This window comes from Grammomys surdaster, unplaced genomic scaffold, assembly GCF_004785775.1.
Source record: "Grammomys surdaster isolate TR1022 unplaced genomic scaffold, NIH_TR_1.0 187, whole genome shotgun sequence".
Lineage (NCBI taxonomy): Eukaryota > Metazoa > Chordata > Mammalia > Rodentia > Muridae > Grammomys > Grammomys surdaster.
Window position 1 is genome coordinate 10,216,150 of NW_021604632.1, and position 24,571 is coordinate 10,240,720.

The window sequence follows — 24,571 nt, forward strand, 5'->3', positions numbered from 1 at the left end:
TGTTCATACAACACACAGACATGCTCATACACCACACAGACATGCTCGTACACCACACAGACATGCTCGTACACCACACACACATGCTCGTACACCACACAGACATGCTCATACACCACACAGACATGCTCATTCACCACACAGACATGTTCATACAACACACAGACATGCTCGTACACCACACACACATGTTCATACAACACACAGACATGCTCATTCACCACACAGACATGCTCATTCACCACACAGACATGCTCATTCACCACACAGACATGCTCGTACACCACACACACATGCTCATTCACCACACAGACATGTTCATACAACACACAGACATGCTCATTCACCACACAGACATGTTCGTACAACACACAGAGATGAAAGGAAAAACAAATTGCTGATAAATTTTTTAGTTTGACGATTTGATTACTTGAAGAGTTCTTATCTCTGAAAATACATGGCAAGATGCTTATGGATGAAATTATAGATCTAGGGTTTGCTTTGAAATAATTAGTTCAGAGGCTTGAGGGTCGAAGGATGGGTAAGGTATGCATGAAGGAAAGACTGATTATAAATTGATAACTATTGAGGTAAGAGACAGGGGTTCATTATTCCGTTATCTTTATTTTGGCATATATTGGGAAATAGTCATATAAAAGTTATAAAATTTCTGGGCATAGCTACATGCCTTTAATCCCAGCATTCATGAAGCAGAAACAGGTGTATGTCAGAGAGTTGAAGCCAGCCTGCTTTACATGGTGAATTCCAGGACATCCAGACCCACATAGTAAGGCCCTGTCTCAACCATCCAAATGAATGAATGAAAGAAAGAAAGAATGAATAAATAAATAAATAAATAAATAAATAAATAAAGCTTATATAGGGAGAGGACACTTTGGAAATCTGGTAACAGTAATTGCCCTTAGGAAGAGGAACTAGGCCTGTAAGACAGGTAGGCAAGGTAAAGACTTACTTTTTGCTTAGTAATTATCATAACCAGAATATACTAAATTTACTAAATGACTTTAAAAGTCATTTTTTAAAAGTACACAATTGCATATATGCATTTTTCTTGGCCAAACAATTACCATCAGCCTAAGCCCGTGCTTCCTAGTGTGTTTTGTTTCTGCTCTGGGCCTGACCCCGTATCACACCCTCCAGGTACTTGTCTAAGTTGTCAGTGCCACACTATTGACAGCATAATGTACAAAGGGCCAGTCTACAGACTTCTTGCCTAATCTCTTATATATTTATTAAAGATTGAAAATTTTTATCTGGACGAGCTTGGTGATGCACACCTTTAATCCCAGCACTTGGAAGCCTAAAACAGCCAGATCCTGGGGAGTCTGGGCCAACCTAATCTAAATAGTGAGATCCTATCTCAAAATAAAATATATTTAACTGCCTTATATTATTCTAACTAGAGGATGTAAGGAGAATATGCCCTCTTCCCCAAATATCATTACTTTTACTTTATTTTTTATGGTTATATCTCGTTTGTGGATTCAGTCAGTCCTTGTACTTCAGACTTCCTAATAGCTGGGATTACTGGCATGCACTATTACAACCAGCTGGATCCCTAAGTTCAAGACCAGCCTCCAGAGCAAGTTCCAGGAGAGCCAGGGCTACTCAGAGAAGCCCTATCTCGACAAACCAATTAATTAATTAATTAATTAATTAAAATATTTTAATGGAAGGGAAAACATAGATGTGTACCAAGCCAATGAAGTCTATTTTATCTGACTTGTAGAGTTCATCGTAGTTTTAAAAAAAAAATATACTCTGGGGTGAGGATGTGACCCAATTGGTAGAATGATTGCCTAGCACGCACTGAGTCCTAGATTTGATTCCTCAGAACCGCATACAGCTGGGCATAGTGTCAAGTTTGCAGCCAGACTGGGTCACATGAGACCTTGTGTTATACAAACATGCCTCAATTTATACATTAATCAAACTATTATCTTTGATTATAGAAAAAAGATTAATACCTATTCGACTTATCAGTATTTGTTATGATTCTAGCACAGGCTTTGGAATCAGTCTTGGATTAATAAACTTTGTCTGTACCATCCGCTGTGACTCCAGGCAAGAGTCTAACCTAATTTTATTGATTTGTAAAATGGGAACCGTAACAGCATAAGACATTAAATGCAGGTAAGGCACTGAGCGCAATGAGTGGCGATAATGATATAACTAACTTACTAGAGGGCTAAGAGTTTCATTAGGAATATGAAAGGCTTTCCCAGAGTTCTTCTTCCTTAGACACTTAGAAAGCAAGCCGCGTGCATCAACCCTGTCAAAGGCAGGGTCAGCTCACTCAGCGTTAGCTCTAGGATGAAGCCAAGGCTAGGCACTGAGCTAAACGACTGACAGATCGCTTAGTATTTCACAGAAAGCCTCTTGGAGCTTTTAAAAGATTCATCAAAGAAAAGCTTTGGACTTGAGGTTCTTCACAAAGGATAATGGAATAAGGTGTCCTTTCCAAGTGCACCCACCTTGAAAAGTCCTCCTAGGCAGGAAGTTTAAGAAACGGCCAAAACTACCCCCCTTTGCCTCCTCAACACTTCTTCCTCTCACCAACATCCATGTCCTTCCACTAGTGGAGACTTCTTTCTTTCTGTCAGATTCTGTCACTTGCTACACAGGGGTCCTTTCCTGCCTGTCAGGACTTCACACTCCTCCTCTCCTTCAATTCTTCACCCTCTGCCTCAGATTCTCCTATTACTTCAGCTTCTGCACCTCAGCGCAACCCTTTCTGCCTCGATTTCCCCTTTCTTCGCCTCAAGAACCGCTCTTCTGCAGTTCCTTTGTCTCTACCTGGGGCTCCCAAGGCTACACAGCACAGTTTCCTCACAGCCTCTGAGCCACGCTCCAGACCACAGCCACACTCTCCCGGCCCTACCCGGCTGCTCGAGGGTCAGCGCCCCCAGGCGGCGGAGGCACTCCTCGTCCAGATCCCATTGCTCCGCCATTCACGCCCGCCGCTCACCTGCCACGGCTCGCGAGACCGCCCCGCGCTCGCCAGGTCCCGCCCCGCGCTCCAGACCCCGCCCCCGGCTCAGGCTCCGCCCCTCCCACTGGCCGCGGGCCTTGGTTCTCTAGAGGCCGTTAGAGGACCGGTCACGAGCCTGTCCGCCTGCCACAGAAGTTAGGACTATGGTATGGAGCCTGTCCCTGAGAAGGGCGCCAAAACCACTAAGGTGGAGAATGGGGGAAGGTGGGGATGAGAACCTCGGGATTAGGGATCTGACTTTGGGGTATGAGTGTCTCAAGGAGGCTCTGGTTTAGAAGAATCTGGGATGGGCTTGCCTGAGTAGGTGAGAGAACATGCCACGCTGCCTTAAGGGATGAACTATTCCACACCACTGAGGATCTGAGGGGCTCCAGGTTTGTGGGGTGAAGAAGGTGTGCTTCTTTGAAGGATGGAGGCCTTTGTACCTCAAAGCCCGTGTTTATTCTAGAGCAAGATGAGGATGACATTTAAAGGGGAAATTCAGATCTGACAGTTTGAGGGGGCGTGGCAGATTTTGGAGGCATGATGGGAACTCCTGATCTGAAAAGGTCAGAGAATCCTGGCCCTGAGGCATTGAGTCCTGTCTTCAGGACTTGAGTCTATCACTATGATGTTATATGGAAGAAGATTGTGTGTTAATGAGAAGCTCTTTGGGATGGAGTTACGATGACTAGTCTCCCCCCCCCCCCCGGACTACAGGTTTCCCAAGCTACTGATGACTGGAGGCTCTCCCCAGACTGAAATAGTTCTGCACTAAGAAGTCCCTGAACAATCTTTGGGGAAGAAAGCTCTGGAAATAATAGTTACATTCCTAACTTTTACCAGGAAGCATCCCTTGAGGGTCCTCCCATGGGTGACACATGTGGAAGCAAATTCTTCCTGTCCTTTAATAAGCGGAGCTCAACCTCCAACAAGCAGGTTTTCCTACCTTTCTTTCAGCCAGCTATGTACCTTTAAAGAGAACAGAACAAAAATTAAATCCTTGTATATCTGTGCTCTTTGGTATAGATGGGACCCTTAGTTAACTCTGTCTATCATGCCCAGCCTAAGTCACATTTCGAAGGCTCAGGACTCCAAATGACATCATTGGATGAGCTTTTCCAGTTCTGCCGCTGCAACACTATAATCTATTTCATAGTCTGTTTCTTTTTCTTCTTGTCCACCTACAGCTCTTCTAGTCTTAAAGTGGCATGTCTAATTGTTCCTCTTGATTTCAGACATTTAGGGCTTACTGTAGAAGAAATGTCCCTCTTGTTTGTTACCGGGATCTATTTTCCTGCCTCAGAATAAGAAGAGATGCAGGGTTTTGATGGAAAAGGAGGCGTTTCCTTTCTTGAACAACCACCTTGTACTTTAATAGTCTTGTTCCCACCACCACCATTCTTAGACAATTTTGAGTTCATATTTTTAGTTAGCATACCAACTAGAGGGATTCATTGTGACATTTTCAAATACATACAGCCTTCCTCTTTGTTCTGCTGAGCCATCGTCCCCTTAAATAGTCCCATCCTCTGCTTTTATGTCCCTATATTCCGCTACTCTCTCGTGCTCCCCCTTCCTTTAGGGCTCTTCTCCCACTTTCATTGGTTCCTCTCTCCGTTCATATCATATGTAGATGTGTAGAAATCTATATTTCACATATTAAAACATGAGTCTAGCCTATTTCTCTCCAGTATCTATCCATTTTCTGGCAGGTATCAGAATTGTATTCTTTACAGCTGCATAAAATTCCATTGTGCATATCTACCACATTTTTTTAAATCTATCTGTTGATGGGCCTCTGAGTTGGTTTCATGTCTTGTCTATTGTGAATAATGCAGTAACAAACGTGAATATGCAAATCTATATAGCATGCTGATGTAGAACTCTTTAGGTGTGTAGTGGTTGATCTTCATTGTCAACCTGACCAGAGCTGGAAGCGCTCTTCTAGTAATGCCTGGGAGAATATTTCCAGAGAAAGTAACCAAGGAAGGAAAGGTCATGCTGAATGCAGCAGCACTGTCTCATGGTCTATGGTTCCTGAATGAAAAGGAGCGAAGGAGCTTCAGCATCCTTCTGCTGGCTGGTCTTCCCAGATGTAGGAATCCTAGTTTCATGCTTCTGCTCCCAGGAATTCTGTCACACTTTCTGGGCCACACTGGACTGTATGCTTTTAAACCAAGAACCAAAACAAATCCTTCTTAAGTTACTGCTGCTGCTGCTGCTACTACTATTAATATTACTGCCTATGATGTTTTTTGTGTGGGTGCTGGGTACACATGCCATGGCACATATATAGAGGTCAGAGGACAACTTTGTGAAATCAGTTCTTTTCTTCCAATTTGACATTGGAAGCCAAGTGGTGGTGGTGCATACCTTTAGTCCCAGCACTCAGGAGGCAGAGACAGGTGGATCTTTGAGTTCAAGGTTAGCCTTGTCTACAGATAGAGTTCCAGGACAGCCAGGGCTACACAGAGAAATCCTGTCTTGAAAAAGCAACCAACCAACCAAACAATTTGAATGGGTCCCAAGGATTGAACGAACTCAGGTCACCAAGCTTGCACAGTAGTGTCTTTACACTACAGAGCCATCTGGTGGCCCCTTAGATTGCTTTTTACAAATACTGTCACAGCGTTGAGAAAAATAACTAATACGAGGTATATACCCATGAGTGGTATTATTGAGAAGTGTAATTGAATCATATGATAGTTCTATGTTTATTTTCATTTCTTTTTTTTTTGCTCCTTAAACACATACACACACACACACACACACACACACACACCCCACCACCACCACCACCACCACCAGCAGCAGCAGCAGCAGCAGCAGCAGCAGCAGCAGGGTCAATAATTAAGAATGCTTACTGACCAAGGTTTGGTTCCCACCACTCATATGGAAATGTACAACGGTCAGTAACTCCAGTTCCAAGGGATCTGGCCGCCTTTTGTGGCCTCTGTGAGCTCCTGCCTGCACTCAGATAATGTACACAAAGCCATGCTGGTACATACGCTAGACATAAGTAGTAAATGGATTTCTTAAAATAGCCCTATACATATGATTTCATATTTTGGGTTTGTTTTAAAATGGGCTCTCACTATGTATCCCTAGCTAGCCAGGAACTCACAGAAGTAAGAGATAAGAGGAAACCTGCCTGCCTCTGCCTCCCGAGAGCTGGGATTAAAGGCATGCATCACCATGCATGGCTGACTTACCATTTTAATAAGTACAATTCAATGATCTTATGTTTTCAGAGTTGTGCGACCACCACCACAACCAACTGTAGAATGTTTTTACCTTCCTTTAAGGAAACCTATATCCATGCTTGGACTCCCAGTCCTAAATAACCATTAATTTTTGTCTGTGTAAATTTGCCTTTTCTTCACATTACCTGCTTTGTTTCTCTTAGCATAATGTTTCAAGGTCAGTCCACATTGTGACATGTATCAGTCCTTCATTCTTTTTTATTAACACTTCATGAGCCAGGCCTGGGAGTACACCTGTCTTTAATTGTAGCACTTGGGAAGCAGAGACAAGTGGATCTCTGTGAGTTCAAGGCCAGCCTGGTCTACATAGTGAGTTTTATGCCAGCCAGGGGTCCAATGTCTCAAATAAAAAAAAATCTACCAAAATAGTTTCAATGTATGGCTATATTCTAGTTAGTTTATTCATTCACCAGTTGATGGACAAATTCAAATGAACAAAGGTTTATTTCTAGGCTCCAGTCTATACTATGTATTTATATGGCTGTCTTTATGCCAATAGGGATTTTTATCCATCAGTCCAGCCTTTCTTCCAACTCCCACCTTTTAATACAGGGTCTCACTAGGTAGCCATCTCTGGTCTTGGGTTCAGTGTATAGCCCATACTGGCCTCAGATTTGTAGTGATCTTCCTGTCTCCATCTTGAAGTGTTAGTATTACAGATGCATGCATGCATGCAACCATGGCTGGCTTTTTAAACTGTTGATGTGTAAAATATAATTTTTTTTTTTTGGTTTTTCGAGGCAGGGTTTCTCTGTATAGCCCGGACTGTCCTGGAACTCACTCTGTAGAGCAGGCTGGCCTCGAACTCAGAAATCCGCCTGCCTCTGCCTCCCAAGTGCTGGGATTAAAGGCGTGCGCCACCACTGCCCGGCATATAATTGGTTTTTAAAAAATATTCTTCAAAGTTGTTGTGCTGTGTGTGCGTGCGCACGTGTGTGTGTGTGTGTGTGTGAATTCTCTTGTATGTTGAATGTACATTACCATGTTGTCAGCATACGTAGCTCAATGCTTCTTGTCAGGGTGCTTTCATTTTCTTTTTTCATAACTCTTGCCTCATTTTCCCTTTAGGAGGAGCCTGGCGTGCCCCATGAGTCAGCAGAGGATTTGTTTCACTTCAATGTCGGAGGCTGGCATTTCTCAGTTCCCAGGAGCAAACTAGCTCAATTCCCAGACTCGCTGTTGTGGAAAGAGGCTTCAGCCTTGAGCTCCTCAGAAAACCAGCGTCTCTTCATTGACAGAGACGGTTCCACATTCAGGCACGTGCACTATTACCTGTACACGTCGAAGCTCTCCTTCTCCAGCTGTGCAGAACTGAACCTGCTCTACGAGCAAGCCCTGGGCTTGCAGCTGATGCCGCTGCTCCAGGTAAGATGTGCTTTCTTCCAAGAGTAGTGACCAGTAGCATCCTAAACGTGAGCTTCTTTTCTATATTGGGTTCTGAGGTAACCCTTTTGTTTGGTTGCTGTTTTTTTTTTTTTTTTTTTTTTTTTTTTTTTTTTTTAAGACAGGGTTTCTTTGCGAAACCACCCTGGCTGTCCTGGAATTCACTCTGTAAACCAGGCTGGCCTCAAACTCACAGAGATCAGCCTGCCTCTGCCCCTCAAGTGCTGGGGTTAAAGGTGTGTGCCACCACAGCCAGCTTTACTTGCCTCTGCTTCCCACATGCTGGGATTGAAGGTGTCTGTTACCGAAACCATTGTTTTGTTTGTTTTGTTGTGTTTTGTTTTGTTTTGATTTGTTTTGTTTTGAGACAGAGTTTCTCTGTGGAGCCCTGGCTGTCCTGGAACTTGCTCTGTAGACCAGACTGGCCTCAGAGATCTGCCTGCCTCTGTCTCCAGAGTGCTGGGGTTAAAGGCATGGGCCATCACCTGGGTACACTCCTTTCTTATTTTAAGAGCTTTAAATGCTTTTATTTATGAAGGATCAAAGTATGACAGAAGAGGCAAGCATTAGTAAGTTTTCTCCAAGCCCACAGAAGTCATTTTGGCTATGGCTGTACTTAAATAGTTGACTTGGTAGTTTTTGAACAATGCTTTTTTTTTAACCTGGAAAAACTAAATATTATGACTGGGAAGGAAATCTGGGCATGTTCTATATCAATCTCACTGTCTGGACAAGGTGTTGTTTATTCCATTTTCATAAGAGTTAGTCCATCAACTGCAGTGTATCTCAGTATACCACTAATCATGCCTCCCCAGTACCTCCTGGAAGAAAAGTGACGTAGATTGTGTTTGTATCTGAGTCAGGAGGAAAGAGACCATTTACTTTGTAATATGTGTGCTTATGGGTGAGTCTTGCTAAATAATCCAATGTTTTCTCTGAAGTTATTATATATTTAGGAATCCAAGAACCCTAGCACAGTGTAGTGCAAATTGTAGCTCTCTGAATTTTTTTTCAGGCTTCCCACTTGAATCTAAATCTTGTCAACTTCTTTAGGAGTAAAGTATTAAAGTTGCTGCAAGTGGTTTAAATCCATGTAAATGGCTTGGCATGTTAGACTTGCTAATGGCTCTATGCCAAGCCACCTTTCTGTGTGGAGAGGGAGTAACTTGTTCATTACAGACAATCAAAGAGATCAAGGCAATGTTTTACAGGGTAATTTAGAAGAACAAGCTTCTCATACAAACAGTTTATTAAGCCCTTGAACCCCTTTGCAGTCCTCACTTCCTAAACCAAACCAAACAAAATATCTCTGAGAATCAACTTTGAAGGAGGAGGCAACAACACAGAAGCCAATGGGTTGGCCTGATTCCAAACTTCCAAGATGTGTGAGTAGCAGAGTTTGAAGAATTATATGGCTCTGCCTCCCTAACACAGCCTGTGAAACAAGTGCTTATGCTTTGGAAATGGTGTTTTCGAAGAAATCAACATTTGGGCTGGCCCAGCCTAAGTGGTATTTATTCATTGAAGCAGAGTGTAAATACAGCTGGGAACCAACAGCCGCCTCAAGCAAGTCAACCACACATTTCCCTCACTCTCCTCCATGCAAAGGCCTAGCCAACTCCTCGGGGATTTGCCTTAAGTGAGCAAACTGTGCTTGGAGGAAACGAATTTTGTCAATTCTTGGTCTAAAGACCCTTTTTAAGCAGGCCCACGTCAGGCATTTAACTCTGACTTAATGAGAGCATTCTGGGGTCCAGTTTTATTCCTGTGCACTTTAGGGACAAGAAAGAATAGTACAATGAAGTATAATGTGAGCCATGTATGTGAATGATATATGTAATCACATGTAATGTAAGAGAAGGGGTCTCACTGTGTTGTCCCAGCTGGCCCTGCACTCCTGAATTCCACTGATCTTCCAGCCTCAGCCTCCAAATTCACAGAGGGACTATAGCTACATGCAATAACACCTAGATTCATGAGTGTTATTTAAATTTTGTAGTAGCCAAATTTTAAAAAGTGTAAAATTAGTGAAACCAGTTTTGGTGATGATACGTTTCATTTAACCTAATATTTTCAAAAATTTACATTTGAGATACTTTTGTTTTATACCAAGTTTTCAATATCTGATTTTTTTTTTACACTTAGCACATCTCAGATTTAGAATACTGTAGTCCAACAAGGCATATAGCCACAATGACTACCATATTGGATAGCACATATCTGAACTGTTCCAAATTATTAGTACTACTTACTACAGAGTTCTTCAGAATTAATATCTATCAATAAAAACAGAGCTGAGCACCTGCTAATGGGATATCTTATTCAGTCAAAAGGTAGCACATATTGTTCAGGATGGTCTGAAACATGGTAGGCTTTGTTGAAAGGCAGTGTGAAAAGCTGGATATGGTAGTACCCACCTATAATTCCAGTACCTGGGAGGCTGAGAAAAGTTCAAGGCCAGCCTTGGCTACATAGCAAGACCCTATCCCCAATAAGTAAGAACGTGAGTGAGTGAGTTGAGTAAGTAAGTGTTTTAAGAGGACAAAAGAGAGAAGAAAAGGAGAGACATAGAATGAGCCAACAGGCAGGATAAGAGTAAGACTGAAAGCTTCTGAAAGACAGTGCCTTAGCTCATGTGATGTACACCACTCCCTACACACCGACCCTAGTCTCTGTCCCACTCCGTTTACTGGCCCTTCTACACACCTAACCTGGACCTTTCACCTCTAAAAGGTGCACTCGAGGGTTGGAGAGATGATTCAGCAGTTAAAAACACTGACTGCTCTTCCAGAGGTCTTGAGTTCAATTCCCTGCAACCACATGCTGGCTCACAACCATCTGTAATGGGATCTGATGCCCTTTTCTGGTGTGTCTGAAGTTCTACAGTGTACTCACATATATAAAATAAATAAATGACTCTTTTAAAAAAAGAAAAGGTACACTTGAAGTCTCTGATTCTAATCAGAACACTATGTCTATTGACAACCAACCACATACCAGATTCTAGCGATAAAGAAATGAGGTGGAAAGCTATACAATTCCCCATTCTTCAACACTTCAATATGGTTAAACGCAGGTTTTCGTGGATGTTGGGTAAGTGCTGTGTGACTGAGCCATATCCCCAACCCTGATTCTACCTACATGGAAGGCCCATATATTTTTGATTGCTTTTATACAATTTCTGGATGTAGTAGCTTGTGCCTATAATCCCAGCACTTGGAAAGTAAGATAAAAGAATTGTCCTGAGTTCAAGGGTAGTCTTGGCCACAAAATAAAACCGCAAGAGAATAAAAAAGAAGACTGCATACATTAATTCATTCCTGTTTGTTTTGTTTTTGCTCTTCAAGGCAGGGTTTCTTTGTGTAGCCCTAGCTGTCTGAGCTACCACTGTCTCTGGAGTACAGGGATTGAAAGCGTGTGCCACCACTGCCTGGCCTCTTCTTTGCTTCTTGACTATGGGTCCCATGTGCCCAGCTATCTTGAGCTCTTGGCATTGTGACTTCCCCACAATGATGTACTATAAACTAAAATAAACATTTCCTCCTCTAGAAATTGAGAGAGAAAGTTAGAGAAATTCATAGAGACCAGAGAGAGGGAGAGGGAGAGATAGAGATTGATTTAGTGACTGCCCAAGAACTGGGTTATGGGTTAGAAAGAATGGGCTGGATAACAATAGACAATGGTAATCCAGAGTGCAAGGCTTCTCTTTGGGGCCTAGAGTAGACAGTGGATGCTGGGCAAATATTCCAAAACCCAGAGGACTGCACCATTTAAACTGGCACACTTTAGCGGGCCAGGCGGTACAGGTGTAACCCCAGCTATTTAGAAAGCTGAGCAGGATAATCTCAAGTTCAAGACCAAATTTGAGTACTTTAGCAAGACTATATTGGGGTTGGGGGTAAAGCTAGGGCTGTAGCTCAGTATTAGAATGCTTGCCTAACATGTACAAGGCCCTGGGTTTGATCTCTAGTTTTCTTATAAAAGTGAGTTTAAAGTTGCTGGAGCTGTAGACATGGATCAGTAGTGCTTACTAAGTTCTTGAGACGAGCCAGGTTCAGTTCCCAGCACCCATACACTTGCTCACAGCCAACCACCTGTAATTCCAATTCCCAGGCATCTGATGCTCTTCTGGCCTCTACTTGTTCCTGCATGCACATGATGCACATGAACTCATCAGGAACACACATATACATCCAAAATAATAAGTACATAGATCTTTAAAGTTGTAAAAATCAGTTGCTACTGGCTTGACAGTTTTATCAGAGTCTACAAACTGTATAGGTCATGGACCAAATCCAGTCCACTCCAGTGTATGTGTGTGTATGTGTGTGTGTGTGTCCCATAAGCTAAGAACATTTTCAATTTTTTTGTGATTGAAAAAAAAATAAAGGGTCAAATTTCAGTGATATTGGTAAAGTTTCATTCGAATACAGTCATGCTCCTCTGTTGGTATTTTGCTTTGGTTTTTGGAACTACAAAAAGAGCTGACTATTTGAATTGACAGAGACCATATGGCTAGCAAAGCCTAAAATATTTAGTATCTGGCCTCTCACAGGGGAAGAAATGTGTTTACTGCTGGCCTAGATTCAATAGGGGCAAGTGAAGAAGCAGGAAGATCAGCTGGGAGGCTCCAGCAGCCTCCAGATCCATGCTTCTCAACCTTCCCAATGCTGTGTCCCTTGTTGTGGTGAGCTCCCAATCATAAAATGAATTTTATTGCTACTCAATAACTGTAATTTTTGTTACAAAATTGTAAATATCTGTGTTTTCCGATGGTCTTAGGCAATCCCTATGAAAGGGTGTGTGTGCTCAACTACCCCAACACACACCAAGAGGCTGTGGCTCACAGGTTGAGAACCACTCATCCAGATGAAAGATAACAATGGTTTGGTCTTGAGTGGTCATAGAAACAATTTAAAGCCTGGGTATGTCTTGATGAATTTGTTAGTGAATGGGCTGCAGGACATGAAAGAATGGACAGCTCCTGATGTTTCTACCCTGAGCAACCAGGTAAATGGTGACTTCTGAGAGGCGTGAACCTTTAGGGGGCGGGGATCACAATTCAAGACTGAAGCTTGTCAAGCTGGAGGAACAGTGACTGGGGAGTAACATCTAAGTGGAGAGCCGGGGAGTCACCGAGTAGACACATCTGGAATTCATGGCAACAGTTGGGACCAGAAATACCATCCAGGAGTCATCAAGCTGATATGTAAATCTTTAAACCTGAAAGTTTTGGAGTGTCATATATTATTCATAGGAGAGATATAAAGAAGTCATTGCCATCCATACGTCAGTATCATGAGGCTTCCTAAAACTTCATGTGGAATTTGAGAAGCCCTCTTAAACATGGCCTACTTTGAGCCTTCCTTCTGCAAGCCATCAGGCTGATCAGGAGTCACAGCTGCTACTGGAAAATGTAAAGTTTCTCTTCAAGGTCACTCACAAGAGTTTAAGGTTCTATGCAGACTGTTGGTTCGCTTTTACATGCCCCTTGAAGCCCACTGAGGCTTAAACACAGGGCCTCCCTCATGCTAACACACATTCTACCACTAAACTACATTTTGGCCTAACTTTTCCTATTTCACCTCCTTCTGGGAACTTGCAGTTTGGACCATAAGTTGCTCCATTTGTCAGCAATCTGCTACCAGTAAGGAATCCAAATATGCCTACATTCTTTGTGTTCAAGGGAGCCAGGGAGTTTTTTATGCTGATCACACAAATTATGCCTTTAATAAAATAAGCCAGTGGTGGTCTCACATTTCCTATTATGATGTGAGACAGATTACTTTGTGATATTGGAAAGGAACATGGCAGATAGTTGTTCCAACAATGTGGCTTGTGGACAACTCAAGTGTAAAGACCTTGAAATGGCTTCAAGGATCCCCATAGACTGTTCATCCTGACATATCACAAATATATATATCTATATGTATATATCCCCATGTACCTATATGTATATAGAGTTCAATCATACCCCTAAGTATTCCCTATGCTTACTTTCTATGCCCCCTACACTCATTTATTTTTCTTAGAATACTCCCCTTTTAAATTTTGTTTTAAATGTAACGTAGCCCACAGCCTAGCCTGACATTTCCAGACAAAGTTATTGTTGCTCTGTTCTTATAATAGTGCCAATTCTGTTGGGGTCATGGTTTTTTAATGTCTTTCTCCTTTTCTGGTTTATGTTCTTTTCACGTTTGCATTTCCAATGGTTTTCAAAGTATTTGGCATCTAGAGGTGTTTAGTTACCATCTGCTGGGAGATGAAGACTGGACCCACCAGCAGCAGAGCCACCAGTAGAGAGAGACAACTTTGAAACATGAGAGCCGCACCTTATTTGGTTTCTTTTGTTGCACATCCTTTAGGTCTAATAGCCTTGTTCCTTTTAGCATCAGCGTCTTTACACAGCAGTCAGGGATTTGCCGGCACCCTAAGCTCCTTTACCATGATGCTCTTCCCAATAGTCCATAAGCACACATGGCATCTCCAAAACCCATTTAAGTCCAACTGCTCTGCCAGCAGGGTGCCTTGTTGGCCATCTTTTAGCAGCATGCGCGCCCCTGTACCCTCAGATTTCCATTGCTTCTGATTTGCCTTCACTACCGTGTAGGCCCCAAGCAACATCAACTGTCCTTAGAGTAGCAGTTAGCCCTGTAAGTTCATTGTATTTCCCATTTTCCAGGCATAGTGGAGCATGTCTGTAATTCCAGAACTTGGGAGACTGAGGCTAGAAAATAGCAAGTTCAAGGACACCCTGGGCTACACAGCAAGACTTTATGGAAAGAAGGCCCCCCCTGTAATAACTTGCCATGTCATAAGATATGAAGAGTAAAATTTCAAGTGGACGAAAGTAGCCCTGAAGTCGGCCTACAGAAAACCAGCCATATACACTGTGACCACTAGAATCAGTAAAGCCAGAAGCCACACCCCCACACTCCCACCCCACCCCCGAAGTAGGCTCCCTGGAGCGTTTGTTATTCACGCATTCTTCCAACAAAAAATGCACTGGTGTCCCATTTCTAGCAGAGAGCAAAACAAGCAAAGTACTTGGGGCCTCAGGGAAGTTATACTATTAGAAAAGGGCTGACAGGGCACAAACAAGTAAGGAGGTAAGGGAGTTGGAGAGTGCGCTGGAGTTTCTCAAAGCATCCTAATGCTTCCTGTGAGCAGAGGTTTGGTTTCTAGATAACAGAGCAAGGGCTCACTGAGAGAGTTCAGGAAACCCCCTTGTTGAAGCTCCAGGGCCTAGGTGCAAGCTTGACCCCTTTGGTTGGCACAGAACATGTCCTCATTGGCTGGGGAGTGCATCCTTTGTAGATTTTATTTGCCTGATTTCTTCTCCCTTTAAAGTTTTGCTAACTGTTTCCTTTCTTGGGGAAAATGGGACTGCTCCCAGTTTAATCGAAACCCCAGAACACAGAGGTTTCATTTCTAGAAAATGGCTCATCCTGTCCTTCCTTAGTTCCTCTCAAGCTGGTTGGACTGACCTACTACATTATATACTATATACATAAATTTTTTGCAATCTACTTTTAATAAGGGTTCAACCGCTCTAGCCCACCACCCAGCAGAGGTAGTGGAAGAGAAAAGTTATTCGGATTTGGGGAAGTGGACTTGTTCAGCAATAGTTCTTTGGGTGTGAGCTCAATTGTCTTTGGCAGCAGTTCAGTCCCATAGCAAACACCAAATACGACTCAGCAGCTGCAGACCAGTCCTCTAGACAGGCAGATAGCACACACAAACCAGCAACTACAGTCCAGTCCTTTTGACAGGCAGACACATCAGGCCCAAACCAACAGCTTCAATCCAGTCCTCTAGGCAGGCACACACCAGGCACGAACCAGCAGCTGTTAATTCAATCCTGAAGAAACCACCAGGCCTGAGGCAAGGCCCTGGAAGCAGCAAGCGCCACAGGGACCTCAAGAGTAGTTCTTAGAGAGTTTCTCTCAATGGTGGCATTATCACAAGTTGAACTCAACATGTAAGGTGAACCAATACATTTGTGTAGTTAGCGAAGAATAGCGAGGTGGAGCAAACCAAACCAAAGCTCAGTGCTCTTCTCCTACTTTCTGTGGGGTCATATTGATACTCCTTCATCACGGGTCTTTTCACGTGTCTGCTATAGCAAACATCCTTTCACCTGTGTCTGCTTCAAGAAAAGATTCTTTCACGTATGTATCCCCTTTCACCTGTGTGCCCCAGAAAAGTATCATTTGACATAACTAACTTTCCAAAGGAGCTAGAAATTTCCACTTCAAAATACCCCATACCAAACAACATCTCCAAACAGAGAACCCTGGGCCAGCCTTAAGCAGGCTGTTGTCCTGCAGAGGAATTTCCTTCCTCCCCAGGGGACCCTTCTGTAGCAGCCAATTAAGATTTGCTCAAGGGCTCATCTGTTTTATCTACTAAAAAGGAATTTGGGGTTTGGGTCAGCAGGTGGCAAGTCCAAGCCTTTGTGACTACTGAGCAGTATCTTAGAATGGATTTAGATGCTCTTGTCTTTCTCCAGGACTTCCCTGTTTCACCCTCTTTTCTCTATTGGGTGCTTTGCCTGTCCACCACCAGTCCAACTCACACTGAGCCCTTTCTTCCTGCCGGTCTCTTTCTCAGTCCTTTCTCATTCAGGACCCTCTCCCCTTAGGTCCTCTGCCTCTCAGGTTGCAGGTTAGAGTCATTATCTCCATTGCCCTCTGAGCTGTGAGCTGTATGTGATTGTGTGCTGGCTTTGCCTATATAGTTTTGGACACTCGGGCATCTTCCTTAGTTGTGAGAGTATGGTTTGCCTTTCTTTCCAGAAGACTCAACCCTCCAGCTCCTAGTTTCATGCAGGAGTCTATCAGGATCTAGACTAGAAGACGGGCTGCATGCACCTAGCCATCTCTCAGACACCTGATGACAGAGGAAAGAACTTGCCTGGATCCAACCCAGAAGCCCACAGAGAGAAGTGTGTGTGTGTGTGTGTGTGTGTGTGTGTGTCAACAAAGAGAGAGCAAGAATGACTGGGTCTACCTAGGAGAGGCAGCGGGTCTGCAGCTTGAGAAATGGGAAGAAGAGTTTTCTGGGCCAAGGGAACCGCGTACATGAAGTTGAGGAGAGGTGGGGGACGGGGGGAGGATGGATGAAGGAAGGTAGCTCATCATTAAAGTGCTTGTCTTCTAATTTGATTCCCAGAACCCACATAAAAATGTGAGGCATAGTGCCATAGGCTAATAATCTCAAAACTGTGTGGATGGAGATAGGAGGCTCTCTGTGGCTCACCAGCCAGACAAGCTACCTCATTGGTGAGCTCCAGACCAATGAGAGACCTTGTCTCAAAGAAAGTAGATAATGTTCTTGAGGGGGAGGATGCCTTGATGTGTGTGTGTGTGTGTGTGTGTGTGTGTGTGTACAGGTGCATGCATGCATTTAAAAAATGCTGCTGAAGTGCTGAGCTGTAGTGGCATAGTCCTTTAATCCTAGCACTCAGGAGGCAGGGGCAGGCAGATCTTTGAGTTTGAGGCCAGCCTGGTCTACAGAGTGAGTTCCAGGACAGATAGGGCTACACAGAGAAACTCTGTCTCAAAACAAACAAACAAGCAAGCAAAAATGCTGAGGCAGCATCAAAGAACATGGTGTACTTTGGGAGTTTTGTGGAATTTACATCATTGACGTTGCGTTGGAAACAGAACATTGGAAGATGAAACTGAAAAGGTACTTTGGGATGTGACCACCGAGAAGAAGGCAGTTGACATATTTTGGGCTATAATCCTCATAGCACTTCCCAGATTTTGTTGTCTTTACTTGCACTTGAGAAGCCTGGGGTTTAGAGATGTGTGTGACAATGAAGAGAACAGGCCTGACTCTAACTCAGAAGCCTGTAGAGAATAATGTGCAGATAACAGTAGTTAAAGAGGTTACTCTCTGGGCTGCAGAGATGGCTCAGTAGTAGTTCAGAGCACTGGTTGTTTTAAAGACGTGGGTTTGAGTGCCAGTATCCAATGTTACCTCTGGCCTCTGTGGCAACCAGATATGTACACGGCACACAGACATACACATAATTTTTTTAAATTGTTTTTGAGACAGGGCTTATCTGTGTAGCCCTGGCTGTCCTGGAACTCATTATGTAGACCAGGCTGGCCTTGAATTCGGAGATCCACCTGCCTCTGCCTCCCAAGTGCTGGGATTATAGGCATGCGCCACCACACCTTTCAGTTTGTTTTCTAATACAACTCAGGACCACCTATGCAGGGTTGGTACCATCCACAGGGAGCTGGGCTCTCCCACATCGATCTTCAATCAAGAAAATGTCCCACAGGCTTGCCCACAGATCAGTTTGGAGGAGGCACTTTCTCTATTGATGTTCCTTCTCCCAAATGACTCTAGCACATGTCAAGTTGACATAAAACACATCTTTCAAGGATTTTTATTAACCAGTAGAACCATCAAAATGCCTTGGGCAGTGTACATGGTCCTCTGCTTTCCAGGTCTTGTTTACTGTTCTCAATCCATCACTTCTTTCCTTCAACCTCAAACAATGTTCAAGGCAGAGGTACGTGGCTGAATATATATATATACCTCTAACCCACCTTGCCCTGTCCTGTCCTTCCTGGACACAGTCGCCATCTTCCTTCCTTTGTCCCACTTCTCAGCACAAACGCTGTCAAGTTACCATCCTTCATCTTGATTCGATTCTTTCCTGTGTGCAATGCACACTCTGTTCTGACCACCTAGTCACCGTTCCAGCACCTCACTGCACATCGTCTTTGCCTGAGGACAACTATTTGTTGTCACAGAAACTGTTCTCTGATTTGTCTCCTCCAAAGAGCTGACAGTTTGACACAGAAGCTAAAGTTGTGTCCATACCTAAACCAAGAGGGAACAGAAAGCTGGGTCCTTTTTCTTTTTTTCTTTTTCTTTTTTTTTTTTTTGGTTTTTCGAGACAGGGTTTCTCTGTGTAGCTCTGGCTGTCCTGGAACTCACTCTGTAGACCAGGCTGGCCTCAAACTCAGAAATCTGCCTGCCTTTGTCTCCCAAGTGCTGGGATTAAAGGCGTGTGCCACCATTGCCCGCCATGGGTCCTTTTTCAATGATGTGAAAATAGTCCCAGGGTTCCTGGGGATCCATATATTTGTAACTGATGCTAGATCTTGCCTTCTAATATACAAACTGTTAGCTTTCATGTCCATATGTGTGTTTCGTGTGTTTGCATGAGTGGACATGTGTTCACATGTGTGTGCATTGCCAGTGGATGCCATAAATCAATGTCCAGTTGTCATTCTCCATTGTTCTCCTCCTTTGTGGCAGGTGTGAGGGGAGCTTGACAACTCATTTGGATTTGATGGCTGGCGAGCTCCAGGGATTGATCTGCCTGTGGCTACCTACTGCTACCTACCTTCCGGGCACTGGGATTAGAGATATGCGCCTTTATGCCTTTTACGTGGCCTCTAGAGAGGTTCTGATGCTTGTGTAGCAAGCGTGTTAATGAGCCATCTCCCCAGTCCTTTCCTATCTTTCTTTTCCCCAAGCCAAGAACTCTTTGAGTCTAAGCAGGAACCTAGCAAAGCACAGTAAGTACTTCTTAAGGCTCCCAATATTCTACATATAAAGTTTTCTTCATTGTGGTGCTCCAGGGAAATACCCCCCATAACCCTGACATTGACTGGCCTCAGGCCCTCTAGCACCCAAACGGGGATGATTGTCCCACTCTGGCTGGACTGCTTCCTTTTGAGACCTTAAACAGTTCCTACTTATAGCCACCAGAGGGCTCTTCTCATTACTTGGGATCCCAGGAGCAAACTCAACAAGGGCTTCCCACCTGGGTAGCTAATAACTAGAAGCAGTTTGTTGTTGTTTTGTTGTTGGTGGTGGTTTTGTTTTTTTGTTTGTTTGTTTTTGAATTGGAGGTTTTCTGACCACAGCAAGGTTCTTAGAGGAGAGAGCTGATCATAGGTATGGCCTATAAAGTGTACTGTCCAGCAGGGCATTAAACAGGGGTCCGGGGAGATCACCTGAAAGAGAAGATGGGGGAAACAGGCGAACACAAGGAACATGGCTTGTCTATAGGCTGATCAAACCGTAATTTTTACTTTTTCACACACAGGTTATATACACAAAAAGGCAGGATGTGGGGAAGGGGATGTCGCAGGAATGTGGGTGTTCAGGGGGAATACAGATTGTTCAGGGGGAGTACAGATGTCTTCCAGAACAGAGTGTCAGCTGGGTGAAGGTTCAGGGGACAGACCACTATGACTCCGCCTATGATTCACTTGTCTTTATCTAAGTTGGTACTATCCACCAAGGTTGGTTACCTATCTTACAAGGCCTATGAGTAGCCAGGCTTGGCAGCCTTCCACCAAAGCTGCTTGTTTACAATAACTTCCAGCCATCTGTTTCAGTGTTTTTCCACAGAGACCCAAGACTTGGTGCTAGCAGGCATGTATGTCAGGCCTATTGCTGATTTTAGGCCTATGGCTGATTTTAGGCCTTCAGTGTATAAGCAGGGCTGCTCCCGACAATAAAGGATCGCTTGCCCTGTTGTGTCCAACAGTTTATTAGGAAAATACTATCTTCTAGAGTGAGGTCAGGACATTTTGGTTTCATAGTATACTGCAGGACGGGAGAAGGGGTATGGGTCCTTGGTAAGGGTGGAATGATGATGATGGTCACTAACCCACCCTCTGCCCTGGGCTCCAGCCTCGCTCAGTTGGTGTGCTCCACTTGTCCCTCACCCTGCGTTCACATCACTGTTAGACTGCTTCCCAGAATGGGGATGAAGACACACACTGAGCAAATCACACCAATCATAAAAAAGGGGAGGAGCTCTTGAACTATTAAGGACAATACTAGGAGATATCAAGTTTCAAATGACTAACCAGAAATTACTCTGTAGCTGAGCATGATGGGAAACACCTGTAATCTCAATGATTAGGAGAGAAGGCAGCCGCGGGATGGGTTCAAGACCACCCTTAGCTATTCCATGAATTTAAGGTCAGCCTGTGGGGGCAAAAAAGTCTCTATAGATTTTTCTTTGAGGAAAAAATCCTGTTACTTACAATAAAATTTAAAAAAAAATTCCTTCAAACTCAGAAGAAAAATAATCATTGGGATTTTTTAATTATTACCTTGCCATTTTACATTTTGTGATTGATTCTGTTTATTTTTAAAATACTGTCCCAAAGCACTGAGTATTCAGTGTAAAAAAAAAAAAAACGTTGGTTATGAGGCTAGATTTTCTTTCTTTTGTTTTGTTTTGTTTTGTTTTGTTTTTGTTTTTCGAGACAGGGTTTCTCTGTGTAGCCCTGGCTGTCCTGGAACTCACTCGGTAGTCCAGGCTGGCCTCGAACTAAGAAATCCGCCTGCCTCTGCCTCCCAAGTGCTGGGATTAAAGGCGTGTGCCACCACTGCCCGCCAAGGCTAGATTTTCAAGGCAACACTCTATTCTTTATGAGACAGACCCTCGATAATCTGAAGGAAGGGAAGCACCACCTCCGGGTGCGGCCTGCCGACATTCCTGTTGCTGAGAGAGCATCCCTGAACTACTGGCGAACATGGAAGTGTATCAGCAAGCCCTCGGAATTTCCAATAAAAAGCCCCGCCTTCACAGGTACCGTCATGGGCAGGCCCACAATACCCTGGTGTCGCCAGCTTGACTCTCCTCACCCTAACCGGGGTTAACCTCCATCTGAGCTAGTTCTGGATGCTGTCTCTCTCTTTTCCTCGTCTCTTTTGACCTAGTACTGTCCCCTGCATGGCTGCTTGTTTACTGGGACTCAGCACCCTGCTCCATTCCATTCTGCTGCATCTAGGTTTCGTTTAGGTGATGTGATGTCTTCCAATCTCTGGTGGAAGTTAGGCCTCCATCATCTTTTCAACTTCCCTCCAGGCCACTACACAGAGATGCTCAGTGGTCTCTGGCTTCTCAGTCCCTTGCAGCACAGGCTGCCCTACGATGGAACATCAGGAGTTCATGATTATTAATGGATTTTAAATCTGCAGTTCACAGTTGTTAGTTTGATCAATTAGAAGACATTGGAGTAAGTTATGAGTACTTAGTGTTTTGGAGGAGGTGGAAGGGGGCAGCGGTGGGGGGAGATTATGGTAGTGGTAATTTTTATTCTTTATTTATTCTATAGAAATAAAGATCTAGGAGAATTTATTTCATTAAAACCACCTTTTGGTTGGAGACATAGCTCAAGGGTAGAACACTTTCCTGGCCTGTTTGAGGTCCCATCCCCAGGTGACAAAGAATACGACTTCTTCACATCATTGGGTTATGAAGCCCAGGGAATTGTATCTACCCCATGCTCTTCTCCTTTTTGTTCTGCTAAAAGAGATCAGGTATTTTTAGTGAAAATATTACATATTTTCACCATGTGAGTAAGATTATCTTAATTCATTTTAAATGTCTTTCTGGAAAATACTTCCTTCATAGTAAACTTAGAATAAAACAAAATGAAAATTACTTAGAATGGAAATAACAAAGATCAGGTTTACATAAATATAACTTGTAGATTTTTAAGTATAATTTTTTTGTAAATATTGGAGTGTTCATGGAAATAAAATCTTTATAAAGCTTTAAAAAATACAAAGACCGGGAGCTGGAGAGATGGCTCAGCGGTTAAGAGCACTGACTGTTCTTCCAGCGGTCCTGAGTTCAATTCCCAGCAACCACATGGTGGCTCACAACCATCTGTAATGAGATCTGAGGCCCTCTTCTGGTGTGTCTGAAGACAGAGACAGTGTACTCATATACATTAAATAAATAAATAAATCTTTAAAAAAAAAAATACAAAGACCATGGAGGGGCTAGAAAGATGATCCAGAGGTTGAGGGAACTAGCTTCTTTTGTTGAATACCCAGCGCCCACATGGCAGTCCATAACTGTCTGTAACTCCAGTTCCAGAGAATCTGATGTCCTTATCTGGCCTCTAAATGGTGAACATAAATACATACAGACAAAATACTCATACATATAGATAAATCTTAAATAAGAGACATGGGTAGCTAGATATAGTGACTTTGGATACATAAGCCAAGATATATCATTTAGTGTCCTTTTACTGACTGTAGAGAAAATGATTTTTCACACTTAGCTTCCCAGAACACTTCTTCTTACCCTTAAAAGAGAAAAGAGAAAAGAGAAAAGGGGGAAGGAAGTGTATGGCAGAGACTGTCCCCTGAGTGGTCCCCTGGGTCAGTGGGAGCATGGAAATGCCTCAGGGAGGCGACGGCACCTTCTGTATCTTCTCTTCCAGGTCTTCATGATAAGGCCCCTTTGGGGCTCATGGACACACCGCTGTTGGACACAGAAGAGGAAGTGCATTACTGCTTCTTACCCCTCGACTTGGTGGCCAAGTACCCAAGCCTAGTGACTGAAGACAACCTTCTGTGGCTGGCGGAAACGGTGCTCCTGATCGAGTGCGAGTGCAGCGAGTTCCGCTTCATCGGTGATTGCTCTGTCTAGCGGTGACCACCTACTCGTCCCACACCCGTCCCCACACCTAGCAAGGTCCATTTGTTGCTTCCGGCTTGAGGACCTTCTCTGAGCAGAGGCTGTGGAACATGGTGGTCTTCCAGGAGGCAAGCAGAGTCCAGCACCGACGCTCTCAGAGCTCTTTTGGTTTGGCTTGACTTTGTTTTTGAAACATGGTCTTTCTATGTAGCCTTGGCTGTGCTGGAACTTGCTATGTAGAACCAGCTTGCCTTAAACACACAGAGATCCACCTGCCTCTGCCTCTTGAGTGCTGGGATTAAAGGCATATCCACCATGCACAGCCCAGCTCAGAGATATTTTAGCTCCTATTTCTTTTGTGATGGCTTAGCCATAAAAGAACACTGAAATGCCGTAAGGTAGTGTTAAGGATCATAGAGTTGATGGTACAGGCAGAGGACTGAGTTGAACTCTGGTCACGTATCATACTTTGCTTATGTCTCTAGCTAGACTCTAGGCCTCAGCTAATCTCAACATACAGCGAGGAAATAGGACTGTTTCAAAGGCACTGTCTGCTTTCTCTTCCATTACACTTGGAGTGTAAAGGAAGGAGGTAAACAATGGCCGTCTTCCCAGAATCATGGAGAACTGGCAGCCCGAGCTAAGGAGGGATGCGATCTCTCACCCTTCCCAGAAGAGAGTCTCCCTTCCCATACTGCCCCAGGAGTAGCTTTGAATGCCCTCTCTGCTATCTAGATAACCAGAACCCAGATGGACAGGACAGTAAACCCCAAGTTATGTCAGGGGCCCAAATGCTTGAGGTCCCAGGTATCCAGATTCAGTGTCACCTAGGATGTTGTTTGTGCTGCGCTCCTGCACCTCCCGAGTTGATTCGTGGTGGTTCCATCTCTACTTCCCATACTGCAATCCAGCAGAGACAACCTGCAGGCGCCTCCTGGCAGCCCAGGCTCAACCAGGCCTCTCCTCTCTAACAAGACAAACTCCTTCTTTTGGAATGACTTGCTCTGGGGTCAAGACTCTTAGGGTAAGTCTCAGGGTCTTTGAGTTCACAGAGAGGGCCTGGGAGTACCAGGCCAGGGGAGGCCACGCCATGGGCTCAGACACAGGAAAACAAAGTGGGGCCTTTGAAAAGCACTGCCTCAGAACAAACCTAATGAGGTATGTTTAGCAATTGTTCCAGAGCTAGGAGAGCCTGACGTAAGATAAAGAGACTGCTAGAACATAGATTAGTCATGATTGTTTTGTTAACTCACGTTTCTTTCTGCTTTTCAAGTGAATTTTCTACGCTCACACAAGATTTTACTACCAGATAATTTCTCCAACATAGATGTGTTAGAAGCAGAAGTAGAAATTCTGGAAATCCCCGAGCTTACAGAAGCTGTTCGGTTGTACCGGATGAATATGGGTATGTTGCCCGGGAACCTTGGCTTCCCCTGGATATTCTCAAACAGTCTGGGCTTAAGCTACAGAAGCCAAAAGCAAACATCTCCCCTTACA

The 24,571-nt window shown here is 43.9% G+C and overlaps 2 protein-coding genes across 2 annotated transcripts in view; one reads left to right on the plus strand and one right to left on the minus strand.

Moving 5' to 3' along the window:
- Lrrc36 (leucine rich repeat containing 36) overlaps window positions 1–2,991 on the minus strand; it is a 50,345-nt gene extending 47,354 nt beyond the window's left edge. Inside the window, exon 1 of the mRNA XM_028768737.1 lies at window positions 2,903–2,991. Coding sequence (XP_028624570.1) covers window positions 2,903–2,972 — 70 coding nt within the window. The 5' untranslated portion in view covers window positions 2,973–2,991. The remainder of the gene's footprint in view (window positions 1–2,902) is intronic.
- A 67-nt stretch (window positions 2,992–3,058) lies between these two features.
- Kctd19 (potassium channel tetramerization domain containing 19) overlaps window positions 3,059–24,571 on the plus strand; it is a 32,131-nt gene continuing 10,618 nt past the window's right edge. Inside the window, exons 1-5 of the mRNA XM_028768718.1 lie at window positions 3,059–3,159; window positions 7,327–7,623; window positions 21,076–21,226; window positions 22,878–23,069; window positions 24,348–24,479. Of these exons, the coding sequence (XP_028624551.1) occupies window positions 3,157–3,159; window positions 7,327–7,623; window positions 21,076–21,226; window positions 22,878–23,069; window positions 24,348–24,479 (775 nt within the window). The 5' untranslated portion in view covers window positions 3,059–3,156. The remainder of the gene's footprint in view (window positions 3,160–7,326; window positions 7,624–21,075; window positions 21,227–22,877; window positions 23,070–24,347; window positions 24,480–24,571) is intronic.